At 47.0% G+C, this 20,552-nt stretch overlaps 1 protein-coding gene across 1 annotated transcript; it reads right to left on the reverse strand.

Annotated features, from left to right (window-relative positions):
* Nucleotides 1–462: 462 nt before the first annotated feature.
* LOC142928887 (uncharacterized) lies at nucleotides 463–19,922 on the reverse strand. The gene is made up of 9 exons (XM_076069352.1): nucleotides 19,288–19,922; nucleotides 16,515–16,755; nucleotides 12,779–12,847; nucleotides 9,768–9,800; nucleotides 6,853–6,906; nucleotides 5,882–5,911; nucleotides 3,477–3,554; nucleotides 1,832–2,002; nucleotides 463–1,383 (listed from the first exon to the last, which is right to left on the reverse strand). Exons 2-9 carry the CDS (start codon nucleotides 16,750–16,752, stop codon nucleotides 1,178–1,180), a joined length of 879 nt encoding a protein of 292 aa, XP_075925467.1. The 5' UTR covers nucleotides 16,753–16,755; nucleotides 19,288–19,922; the 3' UTR covers nucleotides 463–1,177.
* Nucleotides 19,923–20,552: the final 630 nt, after the last annotated feature.

Raw genomic sequence — 20,552 nt, forward strand, 5'->3', positions numbered from 1 at the left:
CCCTGACGTCCACCCTGCCACTCTCGCTGGACAGGTGGGGCACGACGTCCACCCTGACGTCTACCCTGACGTTCACCCTGCCACCCTCGCCGGGCAGGTGGGGCACGACGTCCACTCGTTGCGCTCCTTCCTCCACCGCGTCGGTCAACTCCCGCCAGGCCCCCGCTGAGCGAGTGACGGGGGCCCCCGATGCTCACGCTGCTGGCCTCGGAGCCACACGGGGTTAAAATACACGCCCGTGCACACCACAGCTGCCACTATTAGAGGGGCCGTGGAGCGCGCTATTACCTGAGAGCGCGCTCACACCCGAGCGATTACCTCACTCGCGCAAGACATGGTGACGATCCAGCGGTCACCACCCCGCGTTCACTCTCGCCGCATGTTCCCCCACCGCCACCGAGGACTCGGCTTGCACACGCAGTCGCTCCACACAGAAATTGCAGACACCACACCATCGACGGTCTGTGCTAACTTTTATTCTCGGCGCAAACCACAATCCCTTAAAGCTGCCCAGTCGGCACTACCGGGGGGACTATCTTGCGAGAAAAGCCTAGGCCTACTGCCGTCTGCGCTCCTGCTCACCCAAGCGTCCTACCATGTACCTCGTAGCCGTACTCGCGGCGTCACACGGATGCTGTGAGAGGCGGAGGGAAGAGGACGAGAAAGCCTTGCCTAACACGGCCTCGTAGTGGCGAATGACTGGCGAATACACACTGCCTTTCTCGCTTTTTCCACCCCGGCTTCCCAGATGTCGTGAATGACTCAGCGCGGCTGGCCCGGTAATCTTTTTGCGCCCATACATTATTAAGCCAACTCAGGGGCACCGCGATGTGACTTGTCCTGCGAGGGTCGGCCAATCCCCTGGCACCGGGAAACCGTGGGACTTTCCTCATAGGAACCCTTCGGATTAAAACCCGTTGTGCCAAGCAATCCCACGCCAGGACACTACGTGTGTGCGCTCTGTGTGTATTCAGTGTGTGGTCGCGGAGTTTGCAGAGTGGTTTCGAGGCCGTGGCACCACACAATCCCTGCAAACTCCAGCATATGTGTGTGTGTGTGAAAGTGAGTGTGCGCGCATGTGTTTATCTGTCTTTATTTGTGAACCCGAACAGTTTGACTTTTGAACAGGCCTCAGGAATAAGGAACCCGTTCGTAAGTCGGGGGACTGCCCGCACTTTCATTTGCGTGGCCTTTCTTTCTTTGGTCCACTGCGGGATGATTTGTGCGCGCCGGCTTTTTTGGTTTGATTTTCCCGGGCAGGCTTCGTTGGATGCCCAGGCATCTTCACATCGGGCTCCTGTCGTTTCTGCTCTTCCGCAGCGTCCAATCCCTTTTCCATGTCGGGGGCAGATGTTGATTTTTTATGTCGCGTGAAGCACATTACTGAACATAAAAGGGGACAAGGGAGTAAACGGGTTAGTGTGAGCCACTAAATGCACATGCATGTAAGTATCTGTAGTTATCTATTTGTGCATGTGTGGGTTTTTCTCCGGGTCAATCTCTGCCTGCATCTTTCCGCGTGTATCTTTGTACGGGTCTGACACTGTCTGTGTCTATAGCTGTCTGTATCCTTCGTGTCTCTCAAAGTGTTTGTAAACGTGTCTCTGTGTCTCTCTAGATATTAAGAGATTGAAAACTAATTTCTTCAAGAAACTGCTCGTTGTTGTGTTTAGTTTGCTGTCCTTAACCCCGCCCCTCCGATTAGCACTGTTGGCTACGGAAATGTGTGAAAGAAATTCAACATACACACATCTCCCACGATGATCTGCAGAGGACTCTACTTGTTGTTAAAAACGGCTCTGCTATCTGGAGGAACAAGCTAAAGGCTCACCGATGCAGAAGACGATTAAGCATAGCATGGCTGGCACGATCACAATCAGTGCAATCACGCTGGTCTTCGTGGGCTCAAACTCAGGGTCGTAGTCTGGCTCTGGGATGACGTCGGGATCGACGTCGTCCAGAACCTCCAAAGGTGCTCGCCGTTGCTTTTCCAAAATAGTTCCTGTAACACAAAGACAAAGATAAAGGTCCCCCGTGTAGCCTTAACAGACTGTCGGGGCAAGTGCTGTTAGCGAGCACCTATGAAGGCCGGTAACGGTACACGAGGGGGTGGGTGGCCAGCACCACGCCCGACCGCGTTCGTCTCCCTAGTGGTAATGTTTACACACCGCACCAGGTACTCATTTGAGGCTGAGTCGTTCTAGAGGAGGCCCGGGACCGGTTCAGATAATCGTCACAGGTTTTGGCCGTGAGCGGGAATCGAACTCGGGTCGCCGGGTTCATAGCGCAGCGCGCTAACCGCTACACTACCGCTCCCCACTTCCTGTAACACATACATGCATACACGCGCAGGTGAGTTAGTGACGTTTACAGACTTAAAAAAAATTCCTCGAACATTTTTACATCATTGCTTTTTGTAAAAACCTAGCAGAGTGAATTTAGTCGTATCCTTGGCAGCAATGGGCAATGGCTGTATCTACGTTGAACTTCTTTCACACCGTAACGTAGCCACCGTGCTAATCGGAGGTGTGGCGGGCGGGGGGCGGAAGGACAACAAACTAAACACAAACATCAGCAATGTTTAAGAAGGCAGAAGCGTCGGGCGATACGAGCCGGGAGCAGCACTCTGGACAGCGCTGCTTGAAGGGCTCCATGAAGAAGTTGTGAGCAAATCTTTTTGGCCATTCTCACACTCGTGAGGTTGCTCTGCTGTGACATTTTTGAAGGGTTTCTCTGCCTCCTGACAATAATGCCCAGAGTGCACCAGGAAAACAATTCAGAAGACAACGAAGTGCCTGTAAAGTGTATTGTCTTTTTTACTCGGCTTGATATGGAGACTTAGTAATGACATGGTGACACTTTTTTTAAAAAATGTTACTGCGCTGACGTCACCACAGTGCGAGCGAAATTCATTGTTCCTACAATTTTGATTTAAAGCTTTCGTGACTGCAGGGATTCATATTCTTGGTTCTTTCGGTAAAGTCACGTAAAAGGGAAAAAGAATATAATAGAAAAATATATTATATTTTTTATTATTTTATTGTTTCCCTTCTACGTGACTTTACCGAAAGAACCAAGAATATTTTTGATTTATATATATTTTATTATTTTATTGTTTCCCTTCTACGTGACTTTACCGAAAGAACCAAGAATATTTTTGATTTATATATTTATTATTTTATTGTTTCCCTTCAACGTGACTTTACCGAAAGAACCAAGAATATGAACCAAGAATGTGTTCCTACAATGTTTGTGCTTGTTGCTCTACCCCTGCCTAGTTATGCAAATTGAGCATCTCAAGGCATTGCACATGCATGGAACAATGCATCGATGTTAATGAATAAAATGAATACTTCGATTCATCGTACTTGGATTGCAAGGACAACGCGACAGATTTTACGAGAGTCATATTTTAGGAGTGATATAAATTGCACGCAGTGAGGCATTCCTGACGTTATAACTCCAGGATGACGTACGTTCACAATAAGACAGGCAGACTTCCTTATTCTCTTTCTGGCAGGATTCGCAGCGCAGGGCAGATACATACGTGGGTTCTGCGGACAAAAAAAACACATGGACGGAGTTAAAAGGCTGTTGATGTCTGCAGATTGCAGAGAAGATTGGGGTCACGAAAGTTCACGTGATGGAACCAGATGTCACGTGCATTTTCAGTAGGGGCAAATGTAAACGCTACGAAGTTCCATTTATCACCTTTTTGATTGATTTTTTATTCGCTTTTTTTCTCAAATAGAGATAAAAAAGTATGAAACCAATTTGTACGCATGTTGAACTGCTTTCGCACCGTACATAGCCAACCGTGCTAATCGGGAGGTGCAGGAAGAAGGACAACGAACTAGACACGTACATTTCCTGCAGGAATGTCGGTCACGTGGTTTGACCATTTACTCGTCACACCGTTCAATGCGAGTTGGTGACCGTGGGGGGGATTAGGTTTCGGTCGTGGCATCGGGATCGGTTTGGATGTCACCCACCGGTGACGTTACGCATGACCAGCGATCAAACTCAGGCAGTGGGGTTCGTGGCACTGCCCGAACCGCCGCGACACCCACACGATAAGAATGATAAACGTTTACTTGCCCAGTCGAGTGTGTCAAGCAATTGCATTTAGAACACGGTGAGCGAGTTTAAGGTCGAAATAAGCGACATGTGATGACTCCAAGCAGTCTGTTACGTTCAGGATAAGACTAAAAACAAAACTGTTGTTGAGCAGGGCCCTACATTTAGATGTTTGGCCAATTCCATGCAAGACCGTTTGGCAGGAAACAAGCGCACTTGGAGACTGTGCCTGCACGTGAGTTGAGAACACTCAAGAGCTCAACACGAGTTGACTCCTCGATACGTTGCTGTGCTGCCGTCACGCCACGACTTCGTTAAAATTGGGCTTTACTTTCAGGTAATCCTTTATTATATTATTCAGTTAGAATATTACAGTAGATCATCGATTATCCGGTGGCTTCGGGGGGCAGGGGGCGCCGGGTTTTCAAAAACGTCGGATAATCAAATGACTATTTAAAATTGCTTATTTTTGCACGCTGTGTTTTTCGGTGTTGTGCATGTGCTTTTGCGTTTTAAATTTGTTTACTACATAACATTTGCATAAATATCCTACTCTAAAAAAAAAATCCTAATAAAAAAAAGTGACTATTTACTGTACTGTACTTACCACTCTAATATTGAAGACTCGAGTATACACATGAAGCATTTTCATTGTTTAAGTTGTATGTATGTAGTGTATAATGTACCGTATATGATATTTCACAATGAAATCAAGCATAGCTACCTTTTTTGTCACGCCAAACGGTGCCTCTGGAGGGGTTTTGCCAAATCGGCCCGGGACTGCCGGATAATGTGGGAAGCTGCCGGATAATCGAGGATCAACTGTATTTGGTCAATTGTCAGCAGGTTTAGCCTGTACATGTGGAGTTGGTGCAGGTTTTCCAGATAAAAGCCGGGGGGAAAGTGTTGCATTCAAAGGCAAACATTTGTCATGACAATGTTAGAATGTTGGGCAAGCGCCATTATCAAGCGCATGGTGACGTCGTCGTTGACGTGCTTGAACGACCGTGATGCTGAAGCCGACAGTCGGTAGCGCTCGCTCACATTTCCAGAATAACGCTCGGACCTTTTTGGCCTCATAAATTGTCCACGCACACGGGCACATGCACACATGCGCGCACGCACATACACAAATACAAAGTTCGAGCACCTATGAAGGCCGGCACGGCACACAAGGGGGAGTCGACCTAGGGGAGGCCCAGGACTGGTTCAGATCATCATCACTGGTGTTGGCCGTGAGCGAGAATCGAACTCGGGTCGCCAGGTTCACAGTGCAGTGCGCTAACCGCTAAGCTACCTCTCCTCTGACACACACACGCACACACGTATGCATACTGTCTCATGTGATAAGGTGATAAAGACGCAGTCACGGCACCCATACCGTCTTACAGAATCGCCTACATATATGTAGAGTAGTAGTTAGTGACGTCATGTCACGCTCGCCCTCCGGTACGATGACGTCACGTACGGTGACGTCATGGACAGGGGGCGGGACGGTGACATGTCCCCCTGGGATATTTAGGTTGGGACCCGTGACGTGTTCGTGGTCGTTGCGGGGAGCCAAGGAACGTGTGAAGTTGGGACCCAGGGTAGGGGGAAATTGGCACCAGGCTAGCGTAGCCTGCGGATGCTAGGGAATCCCCAGTACCCTTCCCCTGGGGGAGCGATGAGTGAGCGTGCAGTACACGGAGTCGTGAATGAAGAAAAGTCCTTAATAAAACAACTGGCGTAAGCCCCCACATGGAGATCTGCCTCCGAGTCGTCATTTACGCCTCAACATATATACAGGTGTACACAATCTTACCACAGACAGGGCATGACGTTTCCTTCGAAGCTGAAAAACAAAAAGGAAAGGACAAAACGTAACGGTTAGTTAAATTATATTCGCATTAGTTGCTTAACAACACAGTCACAAATCCCATACATCATCACCACACACAGCAGGGCGTGTAACCAGGTAAGGGTGAAAGTGTCCTGCTCATGCCACTGCTGGCTAAAGGGCCTCCACTCGAGGTACAGAGATCCCGTCTACAGAGTATTTGGTCTACTCTTCCAAGGTGGCCAGAGACAGGAATATCCACACTTTGCCACACCGTATTGGACGTGCTGATCGACTGATTATGGTGTGTCCCCATGCCTACCGCTCGGTGGACAGAGGAGGAAAGATTTGACAAACTTGCATTAGGGTCACAAGGAAGCGAGCATGGATACATTAAGTTTAATATGTGGGCTTTCGCGACCAATATACATAAGAGGTTTTCTGGGTTAGATCGTGTGAATATAAATGTCGTTACTCCCACCACCAGCACCACCCAACACAGCTAATTAGTAAGGTTTGCCATGTAAACAAACGTGTCAGTTACTAGTTCAGCAATAACCGGTGTGTTGAAGAGTAAACCCACAACATCTACAATTCGAGTACGACGTTTCGCCGGTAATTACAACTAGCCTCATCAGGCGACAGCTAATTATACCGCTGTATTAATAATAATGATCCTATACCAAACGAAAACCTCTTATGGATGGACACATTAAGAGTTAAAGTTACAAATCTGTACCGCGCACAAGAGCAAGTGGGAGGGGACAGGTGTTAGCTTGATGCAGGTTCGTGAAGCATCAACAATGCCGTACTATGGTTAGTCTCGTCCCCACCACGGTAACGTGTTAGACACCGGTATTCTCAACACTGCTCATGTGAGCAGGAGGGAGGAGGAGGAAGACAACAATTGATGTTTGCGTCGTGCTGGGTGTGAGGGTGCAATGGGCAGGACTTACTCTTCAAAGCTTCCTGAAAATCCTTCCATAACTTGATGAGTTCTCTCCAGTAGACTGCCATGAGAGAGAGAGAGAGAAAAAAAACGAGTGAACAATTTGTAAATACAGTAAAACCTTGGATTGCGAGTCACTTGGTCTGCGAGTGTTTTGCAAGACGAGCAAAAACTTTAAATAAATATTAATTTTATAAACGAGCGAGGTCTTGCAGTACGAGTAGTGTAAGTGTACGCTTTGTCTGCCGAGCGTCACGTGATCACAACTGAGCCGATGGTTCTTCTCTCTCTCTCGCTGCGGGATTGTGGGTAATCGTCTCCCATGCTCGGTCTCAGTCGGCATGCCTGACTCGTATAGTCAAGATTCGTGCGAGCGTATACTGTTTACTATAGTACTATAGTGTTGTGACCACGTGTATACTGTTTACTACAGTACTATAGTGTTGTGACCACGTGTCTACTGTTTACTACAGTACTATAGTGTTGTGACCACGTGTATACTGTTTACTACAGTACTATAGTGTTTACTACAGTATAGTGTTGTGACCACGTGTGTGTGCATAAAGCATTTTTGTTATTTTGTGTCCAAGTGTAGTGACTGTTCTTTAGTAACTGTACTGCAACAATGCCCCCCATAAAATCCTCAAAAGGAGGCAAAAGCAAGTGTCATTGGATAGGTTCCTTGTTAAAGTCACACAAAAATAAAAAGATTCCAGTGAGCCAACAGATGCCAGTGATTCCGTTAGTGACAGTGAAAGTCGTCCTACACAATAACCCTCCTCCTCTCCTCTCTTTCGTCTCCCTCACACCAGCCACGATTAAATTAAATTACTTCATATTAAATTTAAATAAGAAAAATATAAAAAGGTATTTTGCATGAATAATTTTTACATGAATATTTCTGGGGTTGTGGAACGATTCATCTGAGTTTCCGTTATGTCTTATGGGGAAATTCGCTTTGATATACGAGTGCTTTGGATTACGAGCACGTTTCCGGAACGAATTATGCTCGCAATCCAAGGTATCACTGTATAGTGCAAAGACTTTTAAAATATTGCTTCATGATTGCCCCTGTACATGTCTGTCCATTGTACTCGCATTTTTTTTTTTTACAGATGACAGCTTTCAGCTCCAGGAACTGGTCACACTTCTGTGACGGTGGCCAACATTTGCATTCATCACGACAGTTTCCAAAACGTCATAAATATTGCAAGCCATTAAAATGATGCCAGCAATGTCTTTATAGTTACATGCAACCTATTTCAATTTGCTTATTCGTGTCTCGACGATAAATCATCAGGGCCATATTATCCAATCGGCACAGTAGGTACAGTAGGGACCTGTGCCCAGTGCCTACAAATACTTAAGGGCCTACAAAAACTAAAGGGCTTACGAAGACACATTTTTACCACGTTTTTTGTTTGTATGCATTATAAAAAATCAAATGTAACCAGGATATCTTCTTGAATAAATATATTTGTATAGCAAGGATAGGCACAGTGTACAAAGAGGCAAAGTCACGTCAATGTTATCTGTGGCACGCAGCACGCTCCCATCAATTTAGGGCACATCCTAAATAATACGTGTATCAGTAATGACGTCTGTACAGCACCTGGACGAAGTACCGTGCGAAACAAGCGGAGCGACAGCGGCGGTAGCAGTAACATGGGGCAGCAGCAGTAGCAACTATAGAAAGTTGTCACTGAAGGCCAACGAAACAGAAGTGCCCAGGGCCTACAAGAACCTTAATCTGGCCCTGTAAATAATTGATTTTGTTATATCATTCAATCATCCCTTTAAAACATTTTGCAGAACACCTTCCGGACCAGGCAGGTGTGTGTTTCTGGCTCCTGATCACAGCCTGTAGAGTTCCCTGGTGTCCTCTCACATGAATCCCAAACTCTCATTTGTGAAAAAATTTACATCGCCAAAACATCCTCAAGGAGTTTTGAGACTCAGTCAGGATTTCTTTGGTAAATAATGCACATTATTGTAAAAGGTGGTCTAAATTAGTTTAGTGAGAAATTAATTCCGTATTTATATTTCGGGAAATTAACTATTGGGCCATCCTGTAGATCTGCCAGCATTATTTGGCTCATCATACAAAACCTGTTGCATTAATGAAAATGATTAATACTAAACGTGTTTTTTTGGGGGTTAAATCACGTAAATATTAATCGCCCGATTAAGCTGGTTGTAATTACCAGCGAAACGCCGTACTCAAATTGTAAATGTTGTGCCTTTACTCTCCAACACACCGGTGTGCTGAAGTAGTAACTAATTGGCACGTTTTGTTTACGTGACAAACCTTACTAATTGTCTGTGTCAGATGGTGTTGGCTTAACAACACATGCAATGTACAGATGGAAAAGGTGGAGTCCATGTTTTTCTTGTCGCGCCTTCTCCTGGAAAGCCAGGGTATAGCAGCACCTCGACGCCCACAGTCAGGGAGTTCCGTAACATCTGTGTGCGGTCCACCAACCCTCGCTGCCTCCACAGTGCTGGAATACAGCAATGTATGGCCACCATCGGCAGGCTAATTTCTTGGATTACGAGAATTTCATAACCAATTATACCACTATTGTGCTTTTTGAGGCACACACAATATTTTGGGTAGACATTTAAATGTCTACCCAAAATATTGTACCTTTATTAAGTAAAAAGAACTTTAATATATATTTATTTTCCAGTTTTACCCCAGAATGATATAATTCTGGGTTTTGGTATTGATAACAGCTGGGTGGTTAGTTTTCTTTTGGGGGTTATCTTTTGAATAGTTTTTGTGAAAATATTACAAGAGTCTACGGCGCACTGAGAGATGAAATATTCCCAAGCATAGCAAAAAGCAACCAGTCGGATCTCTCAAAACAAATCAAAACTGAATTTCCCACAGTCAGGCTCAATGTTTTTCCCCACACTTACTGGCATAGTGTTTTTGACTCAGCTGACCGGAAACTGTGAATGACAGAACCAATACATAGTTAACAAGGCAGGAGTGATCAAGCACGTAAAAAAACGGCAGTGTTTGTGTTTATGCTGATATGGAGTTATACGAAGCGCACATTATAAACAAACCGAGACAGCATTGAAGGTGCGACCAACAGACATCACGTGTTTAGATACCAGGGGTGGAATGATTAACCGTTGAGTCTTAAGCTCACGATACGTGCAACGAATCACTCGTGTATAAGCCCATGGTGTATCCCTTTTGATTTACATTGAGTCACGGGTTCACGTGACTCTTGAAACCACGACCACGAACATGACTGCAATTATCAAATAAATATTTAATAAATATTTGTAAATCATTATTCTTGTTGGGCCAGGAAACCCTCAACAATGTCAAGACTTTTCCGGAGAGTTATGCCATATTTTTACGGAAGAGGGTGATCTTGCTTTGAGAAATCCAAATTGTTTATTTTGCAGCTAATTGATCAGCATTTGGGTGTTTGGCCAATACCAGTAATACTGTATTGTGTTTTTTTTGTTGCTTTGCGAGGACATTAGGGATCTGGGCGGAAACCCATGCAGAACAGGCGTAGAACAAACTGCACGCAGAGAGGTGCACATGTTGGGAATCAAACTCAGGTCTTACTGTAATGCTAAACTAAACTACTAAAACTATGTTTTATTTCACCAGTTAAAACCCACCGAGCTATGTCGCTCTTTTTCAGAAGCGACCTGACCACAAGTGATGGCCCAATGAAGTGGCGTATCACGTGGACATTTATAGCAGCCGAATACTCTAAACGCGGATGTTGATTCTAAATGTGAAGGGGAAATCTGGAGGACCTGGGGAAAATCCGCACGACCACAGGAACAGACATGCAAACTCCAAATATAAAAGCATTAGGGACGGGATCGAACCCTCGACCTCCTGTATACCCGGCGAGGTAGTTAACATCTCGCCACCAATTGTGTCATTAAATCGTTCCACATTGTCATGGAGGGTGGGGAGGTATTCAAATGTATTATTGGCATTTCTGTATTTGTATTAAATTAACCGATTTGCTATCCACGATGTTCGCCGTCATTACTTTGAATGCTGTTTTAATTCGTAGCAATCTAGGCCCTGATTACTTTAATGTAGTCAAACTTTTCGTTCAAGTTAACCGTCACAACACCCACTAGATGCGTGCAATTTTCAGTCTTTAGCGTGAGTAGCAACACTCACGGCTGACCGTCTCTTCTCTCACACAAATACAGTAGGCCTGTATATTTCAGAGTTCAACGTTGTCGATGTTAGGATTTGTAAAACAAATTGACGATCTTTTTTTTACTTTCAGATCATTGATTTGAGGTAATTACATAGTACCTTTGTGCTTACAAAAGTGACGTCACACGATGCAGGTTTCTTTTACAGGCCCGTAAATGACACATACATTTCATTTCCACTTACGTATTTATCAACTAAAGTGTAAAAAAAAGAGTAAGATCATTCAAAATATAGCTAGGGCCGTTTTTGGATATTCAAATCAATCTGACAATGGGCAACAAAGACAAAGATCCCCCGCATAGCCTTAACAGACTGTTCCGGCAAGCGCTGTTGGCGAGTAGCACCTATGAAGGCCGGCACGGCACATCAAATGGTGTGTCGCCAGCACCACGCCCGATCACCTTTGTCTTCCCAGTGGCGATGTTTACACACCCAAGGTCGACTCATCTGAGGCTGAGTCGACCTAGAGGAGACCCAGGACCAGTTCAGATAACCGCCACTGGTGTTGGCTGTGAGCTAGAATCAAACTCTGGTCGCCGGGTTCGTAGCGCAGTGCGCTATCCGCTACGCTACCGCTCCCCACACAATGGGCAACACCGATAGCAACACCCGCCATTCGCCACTAAGTGACGGTGACGTCACCAGGGCGCCTGTGCCAGGCCAGGTGCACTGAGGCCACGTGACGTGTCGAAGGCTCGCCGACAAGAGGTCTCGGGACAGACCCAGGTGCCATGGGCTGGCTGACTGAGACGACAGGTAGATGCACCAGCTGTACTCCCTGCTGTGCCAATGGTCAATACACCCACTAGCACACACACATTATACCCCTTTGTTCGGTACACTGTCTTCATATGCTCTTGCATTGCTACACGTAGATCGCTTTTTTGTCTCAATCCACTGATGGATGAGGGTTTCCCCATGCCGTACTAGTCATGGCGGTTATGTCACCATGCTGGTTGTTGTGGGTTGGAGTCAGTGGAGGGGGCTGGACATTGGAGCATAGGAGATCAGTACAACGATGGATTTTTACGGTGCTGCGTTTGGCTAACAACAGCCTGGTTGAATTTAGTTGCTCATGAATATGAAATTGCAAATTGCAAGGTATATAGTTCAGAAACTTGCACGGATGTTTCAACTGCCATGACGGAGAACGATATTTTTTATTTTACTATTTTTTTTACCAGGTAAGGCCCACTGAGCTAAATAGCTATTTTTCAAAAGCGACCTGGCCACAAATGATAGCTCAACGAAGCAGCTTACCAAGTGGAAATGTATAGCGGCCAAATACTCTCAACGCATGTTTCTAAATATGGAGGTAAAAACCGGAGGACCCAGAGAAAAATCCATGCGACTACGGGGAGAGAGAGAGAGACATGCGAACTCCAAATATACACGTAGGCTTTCGCGACCTTTATATACAGTCGTTAGGGTCAGGATCGGACCCACAACCTCCTTCATACCAGGCGAGGGAGTTACCAGGGGACCACGAGATTGCAAGTTATATAGTGTACAAACCATTACACCGTGGCATCACGCTGCTCATTTGTTAGACAACATATTCAGGTGTTGGATTTGTTTTCTCTCCAAAAATCCTGGAAAACTGTGGAGCAAAGTATCGGTTTGTTTGCGTTCTCTTGAGCTAGGCTGCTGAAACGACTTCTGCCGAGAGCGTGCGAGTCAGCCCGCTGACATGCCCCTCGAGTCCGAACGCACGTACCGTCTCCAATTCTGTTGTTCATCTCCACAAACTTGGAGCCCATGGTTTGCTCCACCTGCTCGTACAAATCTACAAGACGGTGAACAACACGCACGCACGGACAGAGCGTTCCAGTTAACACGGCCAGCCTTTTCCGAATCCACAAGACGGTGAACAACACAGACGCACCGACAAAGAGCGCGCACTCTGGTGAACACGGCTAGTGGGGATGAGAGGCACACACGAGATGGAGCTACAAACGTCCACGGCTATCTGTTTGGTTTGGGTCAAGGTGCGGTCCTGCAATGTCTTGCTCGTGTCACTGCTGCAGAAGGGCCTCCACCTAAGAGGTTATTTTGGCCGTTGGACAGATGCCTTCGAACGGGTTGGAAGTACCCACGACTTACTCCACCACGCGCCCGCTGCCGGAAGTGGAGTGAGCGAGCAAGTGCAAGGCCGTGCCTTGTCCCTCAAGAGAATCGGAGGCGACAAGTAGAGAGACAGACACAGAGGCTCACAGGGAGACAGTTGTAGAGAGACAGAGAGACACGGGCTCATAGAGACACAGAGAGACACGGAGACAGAAAGAAACAGAGACTCACAGAGAGACAGTTATAGAGAGACACACAAACAGATGGGCTCATAGAGACACAGAGAGAGAGACAGACACAGAGACTCACTGAACGACAGTTATAGAGAGACGGGCTCATAGAGACAGAGAGAGAGACATGGAGATACAGACACACACAGACACTCACAGAGAGACGGTTATAGAGAGACACAAACAGATGGGCTCATAGAGACAGAGAGAGAGACATAGAGATACAGACACACACACACACACACTCAAGCAGAAACAGTTATAAAGAGACACACAAACAGACGGGCTCATAGAGACAGAGAGAGAGACAGACACACACAGAGACTCACTGAACAACAGTTATAGAGAGACGGGCTCATAGAGACACAGAGAGAGAGACATGGATACACGCAGATAAGTGTACATACATAGAGACAGGCACAGAGATAAAGACGCATGATGTACGCAGGATGAGACAATCAAATGCAAAGAGACAAAGGACGAATGCATCGTAATTATAACTCTGTGCATTTATATTGAATGCCTCTCACCTACGTCTTATATTTCTCTAATTACCGTATTTTCCCGCATATAGCCCGCATACGCATATACCCCGCAGACGCATATACCCCGCAAAAATAACGATTTGTGTAAAACAAATTTCAGATAGCCCGCACCTCCATATACCCCGCAGGGTCTTGTTTTGTTTGTAAAAAGTGGTATACCCCGCGGGTTATATGCGGGAAAATACGGCACTGCCTCTAATTCCTATCGTTCTTTCATACCTCGCTACAAATGTTAATAATAATCTTATAACTCTCTTGATGACTGTATCTCTCTTCTCTTCGAAATTAACATCTCTCCAAATTTTCTCATAATATATAAATGTAATCACCCAAGCGAGTCGGCGCATGGAACATCTAAGAGACCGGGGTGTGGAGCCAGCAGAGGGCAGGAGTAGGGGCACGGTGACTGTGCATCTGTGAAAAAGAGCTTCATAGCTCATCGGATTCCTCCAGTATAAATAAATATTCCGATCCTGTATGCAGGAAATAGCAGGGGAGGGACGAGGTCACTCGAGGCCGTGAGCGGTCGAGCCGAGCTAAACGATCTCCGGCGGACAGTCGGTGGATGAGAGGGGAATGGAAAGCCCTGGGGGGAGGGTGCGAATGGCCAGAGGGGGCCGGTGGATGTGCAGACGACAGGGGGCAGCGTGATGGGTGTTAGCGCGAGGACACGGCCAGTGTAGGAATACAACAGGGGGAAGGGACGGGGGGAGTGGCGTGGAGGCGAGAGGGCGGTGCGAGGGGAGAGAAGAGGCTGGACCAACGCAGGGGGGAGAGCGAGTGGGGAGAAGGAAAGGGGCCGTCCATAAATGACGTCACGCGATTTTGGACGATTGACCCCCCACCACCTGTCATTGTAGTGCGTATTTAATGTGGCGCTGCACTCTGATGTTATAGGAGAAAACGTTTATTAAAAAGTCTATTTAATTAAGTAAAACGTGTTGCCTATATTTATTTAAAGTTGTGCATTTTGATGTGACGTCACATTTCTCAAACCCCCCCCCCCCTCTTCGTCACAAATGTCTGACCCCCCGCCCCCAGGTGCGTGACGTCATTTATGGACGGCCCCAAATGTAAAACTATTTTTTATTTTGTCAGGCAAGGCCCAATGAGCTACGCAGCTTATCTTCAGAAGCGGACCTGGCCACAAGTGATAGCTCAACGGAGTGTACTTATCGCGTGGACACTTCTCTCAGCCAAATACTCCGAAGCACGTTTCTCAACGTGGAGGTAAAAAGAGAAAAATCCACGTGGCCACAGGGAGCGAGAGAGAGACGCAAACTCCAAATATACAGCAGACGTTAGAGTCGGGATCGAACCCCCGACCTCCTGCATGAGCCGCCCGAGCGGCGGGCGGCGTTTACAGGGGAGGCGTCCTGGGGCGAAGGGGGAGGGCAGGGGGACAGCCACACGGCCGAGAGGCCACGTGGACGGAGAGGAGAGTTGGTGGCAGTGACTGGGCGGTGTGTGCGGAGTTTAATGTTCAGTGTTAGGCTCCACAGTGATGGTGGTGATGCACGCCACTCATTCACGAATCGTTGTGGAGTTGTCACGAAAGCCGCGCCGAGTTGAAAGATAAGTCTTCGAGTCGTCCCTGATTGTTGCGGTGGGCATTGCATATATTCTGAAACGCATCTTCATCCTCCAATGTCTTCTGAATACCTCTCATCTCTATTCTGTTTCACGTCCAGCTCATCTGAATACATCTTACATTCTTCTGTCTAACACATGCATTGCATAAACAGATCTGGACTAAATTACATTTTTAACACATCCACTATCTCGAGCATACATTTCCATCATCTCTCAGATACGTGTCTTACAGCTCTATTGCAGACACATCTCAGACACGTGTGTGTGTATATATATACTCATAATAGAGGTTTTGGGGTATATCGCGTAAATATAAATACGTCGTTCAACCCGCCACCACCCGATACAGCCAATTAGTAAGGGGTTGTCACGTAAACAGAACGTGGCCAATTCGTGACTAGTATAGCACACCGGTGTGTTGGAGAGTAAACCCACAACATTGACAACCCTTGATAATTGGCTGTGTCGGGTGGTGGCGGGTTTAACGACACATTTATATTCACACGATCTAACCCAAAAACCTCCACGATGGATGATATTGGTCGCAAAAGCCTCCTACGTGTTAAACTGATGAAATATTTACTCTTTGCACCGCATGCCTCTCGGCCTGTCAGTTGATGTGACGTGCCGAGACACAGGCTGCCCTCGTACTGCACCTCGGTGAGGAAACGAGTGCATTGCGGTGGCTAGGAGATGTTAACTCCCTCGCCTGGTATGCAGGAGGTTGTCAGTTCAATCCCGAACCCTGACACCTGTATATTTGGAGCATACGTGACGCTCTCCCCGTGGTCGCGTGGATTTTTCTCCGGATCCTCCGGTTTTTCCCTCCACATTTAGAATCAACATCACGCGCTGAGAATATTTGGCTGCTATAAATTTCGCCGTGATAAGGCACTGTGTTGAGCTATCACTTGTGCTAGCCAGGTTGCTTCTGAAAAATAACTATATAGCTCAGTGGTCCTCCGTTGGTAAATATAAAGAGTAAAAAAATGAAATGAAAGTAAAAAGGGTGACTCACAGATCAAGCGCTTGGAATGTTCTCCCAGCAGCTTGGAGATAATATTCTGCACGCCCTTGTACGTCTTCGTGCGAATGAAGGGCCTGTCGATCTCCATCCTGTTCAGCAGCGCTTTCAGGGGCACCGCGATGGCTTCCGTGCACTTGAAGCACGGCTCGCACGGGCGGGCGACGAGCAGCAGTAGCAGCAGCGTTGGCAGCACTGCGGTCACGAGGCACGAGGAGCGCTGGGGAGCCATGGCCTGGGGAGCGAGAGAAGGGGTCACGTTTAGCGACTCGACCTTTACTCGTTGTGCCAGTGAAGCAGGCACCCATTAACGTGGGCCATTATGGAAATACAGGGGCTCCTCTACTTACGAACGAGTCAGAATCCAGAGGTGTGTTCGTAAGTTGATTTGTTCGTAAGTCCAACTTACTCCTGTCGATTCCGAACATTTTGTACGACATGTACACTAAATAAGAGAATAGCTTTAAAAGTTGTATAATCTCCTATACACATAGATGCCACTGGTTCTTCAAGCTCTGCAGATGCCACCAATGCCATCTATTGTGCGGCGACTTTCGGTCCGAACAGGCAAACTGGATGTACAGACAGGTTTGTTCGTATCTCTAAGTCGAATTTTCCTCAGTAGAGGAGTCCCTGTAGAACTTTATGGTCATAAAAGATGTAAGGCGCTTGCGTTACGGTAAACAAGATTGCTAAATTTGGTAATCAAAGCCAAAACATCACCAAATGCAGTTACGTGGCGTGTTTACGTTTTCGCGCCACGATTCGTAGTTCACGTAAAAAGACTAGAATCAATACGACCAGTTATAAATAACAGTGGAGCGTTGGCATTGGGCAAGGGTCTGTGGTGGTGGTGGTATTAAACCAGTATAGGGAAGGAGATGAATCTTAGAAAGAGGGTGGGCACTCAAAACAACAGCAGCGTGCACGCCCCCATCAAACCAAATCCGTCACTGGCAGCAAGGCGAGGAATAGAAATGTACTCTTTGATTTTATTCGGTAAAGTCACGTAGGTAAAACAAATTAAAATAAAATAAACAATAAAAACACGACGTTTCGGAGGCAGCACAAGCTTCATTTTATTTTAATTTGTTTTACCTACATGACTTTACCGAATAAAACCAAAGAGTATGAATCCTTGCAGTCACGAAAGCTTCAAATCTAGAATGTAAATGTCTCAGTGAGGAGACGACTCCCCAATGAGAGGCCTTGCAGCAGCCAAACCGTGCAGCAGGAGCAGCAACAGCAGAAGTAGCAGCAGAAGCAGCAGCAGCAGGAACAGCATCAGCATGAGCAGCAGCAGGAGCAGCAGCAGCAGAAGCAGCAAGAACAGCAGCAGGAACAGCAGTAGCAGCAGTAGCAGCAGCAGCAGGTGGAGCAGCAGCAACAGCAGGAGGTGGAGCAGCAGCAGTAACAGCAGCAGCAGGTGGAGCAGCAGCAGCAGAAGCAGGGGCAGCAGCAGCATGAACAGCAGTAGCAGCAGGAGCAGCAGCAGCAGGTGGAGCAGCAGCAACAGCAGGAGGCGGAGCAGCAGCAGTAGCAGCAGCAGAAGCAGGGGCAGCAGCAGCATGAACAGCAGCAGGAGCAGCAGGAGCAGCAATAGCAGCAGCAGGTGGAGCAGCAGTAACAGCAGCAGCAGGAGCAGATAGAGTGTTTCCATGCTCACGGCCCTGAACTCCTCCTCTGTGCAGGCGCGAGGCGTGCCGCACATTCCACATTCCCCAGCCTCTCTGCCCGTTGCCACCACTATCGATGTCCAAATGACGAGCCACTTTGTTGAGCTATCATTTGTGCTAGCCATGGCGCTTCTGAAAAATAAGTTAATAGCTTCGTGGGCTTTGCCTGGTAGGATGGGGATGGTTTAGTTTCATTTGTATGATTTGGGTGATTGTTTGCTTTACCTGTACTTTGCCCCTGCTGGACATCTGTGGAAAAGAGCTTCATAGCTCATCGGATTCCTCCAGTAAAAAGAAAGATTCTGACTTTAGTTATGAATTATAAGGTTACCAGGATAGCATTTTTCACGATACGATGCGAGAATTTTCACGTTATTGACTATCGCGATAATTTTCCCGTAACTCTGCATTTGTATTTCACACATTCTATCATGATTGTGCTTGGCTGGACTTACACTCCGAATAAGGTGCTTTGGCAGTTGTTCAAAGGCAGCTCCCCCAAGACAAAGCAGTCACGCCTCTTATAATCGTTGCACCTTCAAATTACAGTCTATCGTTGTCACAACGCGCTTGGCTCTCCAATCAGTTCGCATGTCAACCACGAACGGGACCAGAGTGAGCCCTGCCTCGAGATCGTCGTCGTAAGCGCGGGTCACGTGACCCCCGTTCTCTGTGCGCCACTCAACCAGCGATGATTATTCTATGTGCTATGATTATGCTATGTGCTATGAATACTCTACGTGCTATGATTATTCGACGTGTTATGATGTGCTATGATTACTTTGCGCCCTATAATGATTTAATGTGCTATGATTATTGTACGTACTATGATTGCTCTACCTGCTATTATTATTTATACACTATGATTATTCTACGTGTTGTAGATTACTCTACGTGCTATTATTAGCCTATTATGATTATTCCATGTGCTATGATTACTCTACGTGCTATGATTACTCTACTATGGTTATTCTATGTGCTATGATTACTCTAGGTGCTATGATTATGTCTGTAATATCAAGGAGGCTCTTTCCCCGAGTCACTCACTACAAGCCCAGTGTAGTAGTAGTAGTACAAGTAGGGTCGCTTACCGCTTTTTCTTTCCAAAACGGGACTTCTCTCCAACAGTGGTGACGAGGTAATGTTGTTGTATCCCTCCCGTTGTGTTCTAACACCAATTAAGTTTTGCCTCTCCAATCAATTCACACGTCAACCACGAACGGGACCAGAGTTGAGGCCTGCCTGGACAAAGCCTGGAGATCCGTCGTCGTGAGCGCGCGAGTTGGTTGTCGTGACGACGCCGTGACGTAACAGTCACGTGGCCCGATCTCCCAGTTCCGGGTCACGTGGCTCGTTCTCCCAGTTCCGGGTCACGTGGCTCGTTCTCCGAGTCCCGGGTCACGTGGCTCGTGTTCCGTGTGCTCGTGCGAGCCATCCAACCAGAGCCGCTGCCGCGTGCACCTCGTGCTCGGCTGTGATTTGAATTCGTTAGAGACCCCCACCGGTGCCCTAAATAGGCGTGCGATGATGGTGCATGCGTGATGTTGGTCGTATTGGCGGTTGTTGCTGTAGTTGGTGGTAGTTGACGATGAAAGATACTGTTATCGGTTTGTGGTGGTTGTTTTATTGGTAGTGGTTGTTGGTGTTGACTGGTGGTTGTCATTGTGTTGGATGTGGTTGTTTTATTGGTGGTGGCTGAAAGTTTTGGTTGTTTTATTGGTGGTAGATGGTGGTGGTTGTTGTGTTGATGGTGGTTGTTTTATTGGTGGTAGATGGTGGTGGTTGTTGTGTTGATGGTGGTTTTATTGGTTGTTGTTGGTGTTTTGTTATTGTTCGTGGTAGTGGTTGACGTTATAGGTAGCGGTGGTTGCTATCTGTTGGTGGTGATGGTTATAGATGTAATTGTTGGCGACCATTGATGGTTGTTGTGGTTAGTGGTGGTTGTTGACATTGGTAGTGGTTGTTGGTAATGATTACAGTTGTTGGTGATTAAAAGCGGCTTTGGTTTATAGCTGGTGGTTGTTAGTGCTGTTGTGGTAGTTTGTGCTGATGGTGGTTGCTGATCGTGTGGTGGTTGCTGTTGAGGTGGTTGTTGTTGATGGTCATTGATAGTTGTGTTTACTGTCGACTCAGTCTCAAACGAGTTCCTGGTGTAGTGTGTAAACATCGTCACTGGAAAGACAAATGCGTCCGGGCGTGGTGCTTGCCACACCCACCCCCTCGCGTGCCGTGCCGGCCTTCATAGGTGCTCGCTTGTAGCACTTGCCTCTAAAGTATATTAAGGCTACACGGGGGAACTTTGTCTTTGACAGACCAGGTGATAGCGGCGGAACACGCGCAATGCCGCACATGAGGC

This window comes from Petromyzon marinus, chromosome 24, assembly GCF_048934315.1.
Source record: "Petromyzon marinus isolate PM22_M1 ecotype Great Lakes invasive population chromosome 24, UKy_Petmar_22M1.pri1.0, whole genome shotgun sequence".
NCBI classification, from domain to species: Eukaryota; Metazoa; Chordata; class Hyperoartia; order Petromyzontiformes; family Petromyzontidae; genus Petromyzon; species Petromyzon marinus.

Coding starts and splice junctions, on each gene's coding strand:
- LOC142928887 (XM_076069352.1), bottom strand. CDS start 16,752: ATGGCTCCCCAGCGCTCCTCGTGCCTCGTGACCGCAGTGCTGCCAACG. Junction 5,912..6,852: donor TTTTCAGGAAGCTTTGAAGA/GTAAGTCCTGCC, acceptor TTTGTTTTTCAG/CTTCGAAGGAAACGTCATGC. Junction 3,555..5,881: donor AACGTCATGCCCTGTCTGTG/GTAAGATTGTGT, acceptor TTTTGTCCGCAG/AACCCACGTATGTATCTGCC.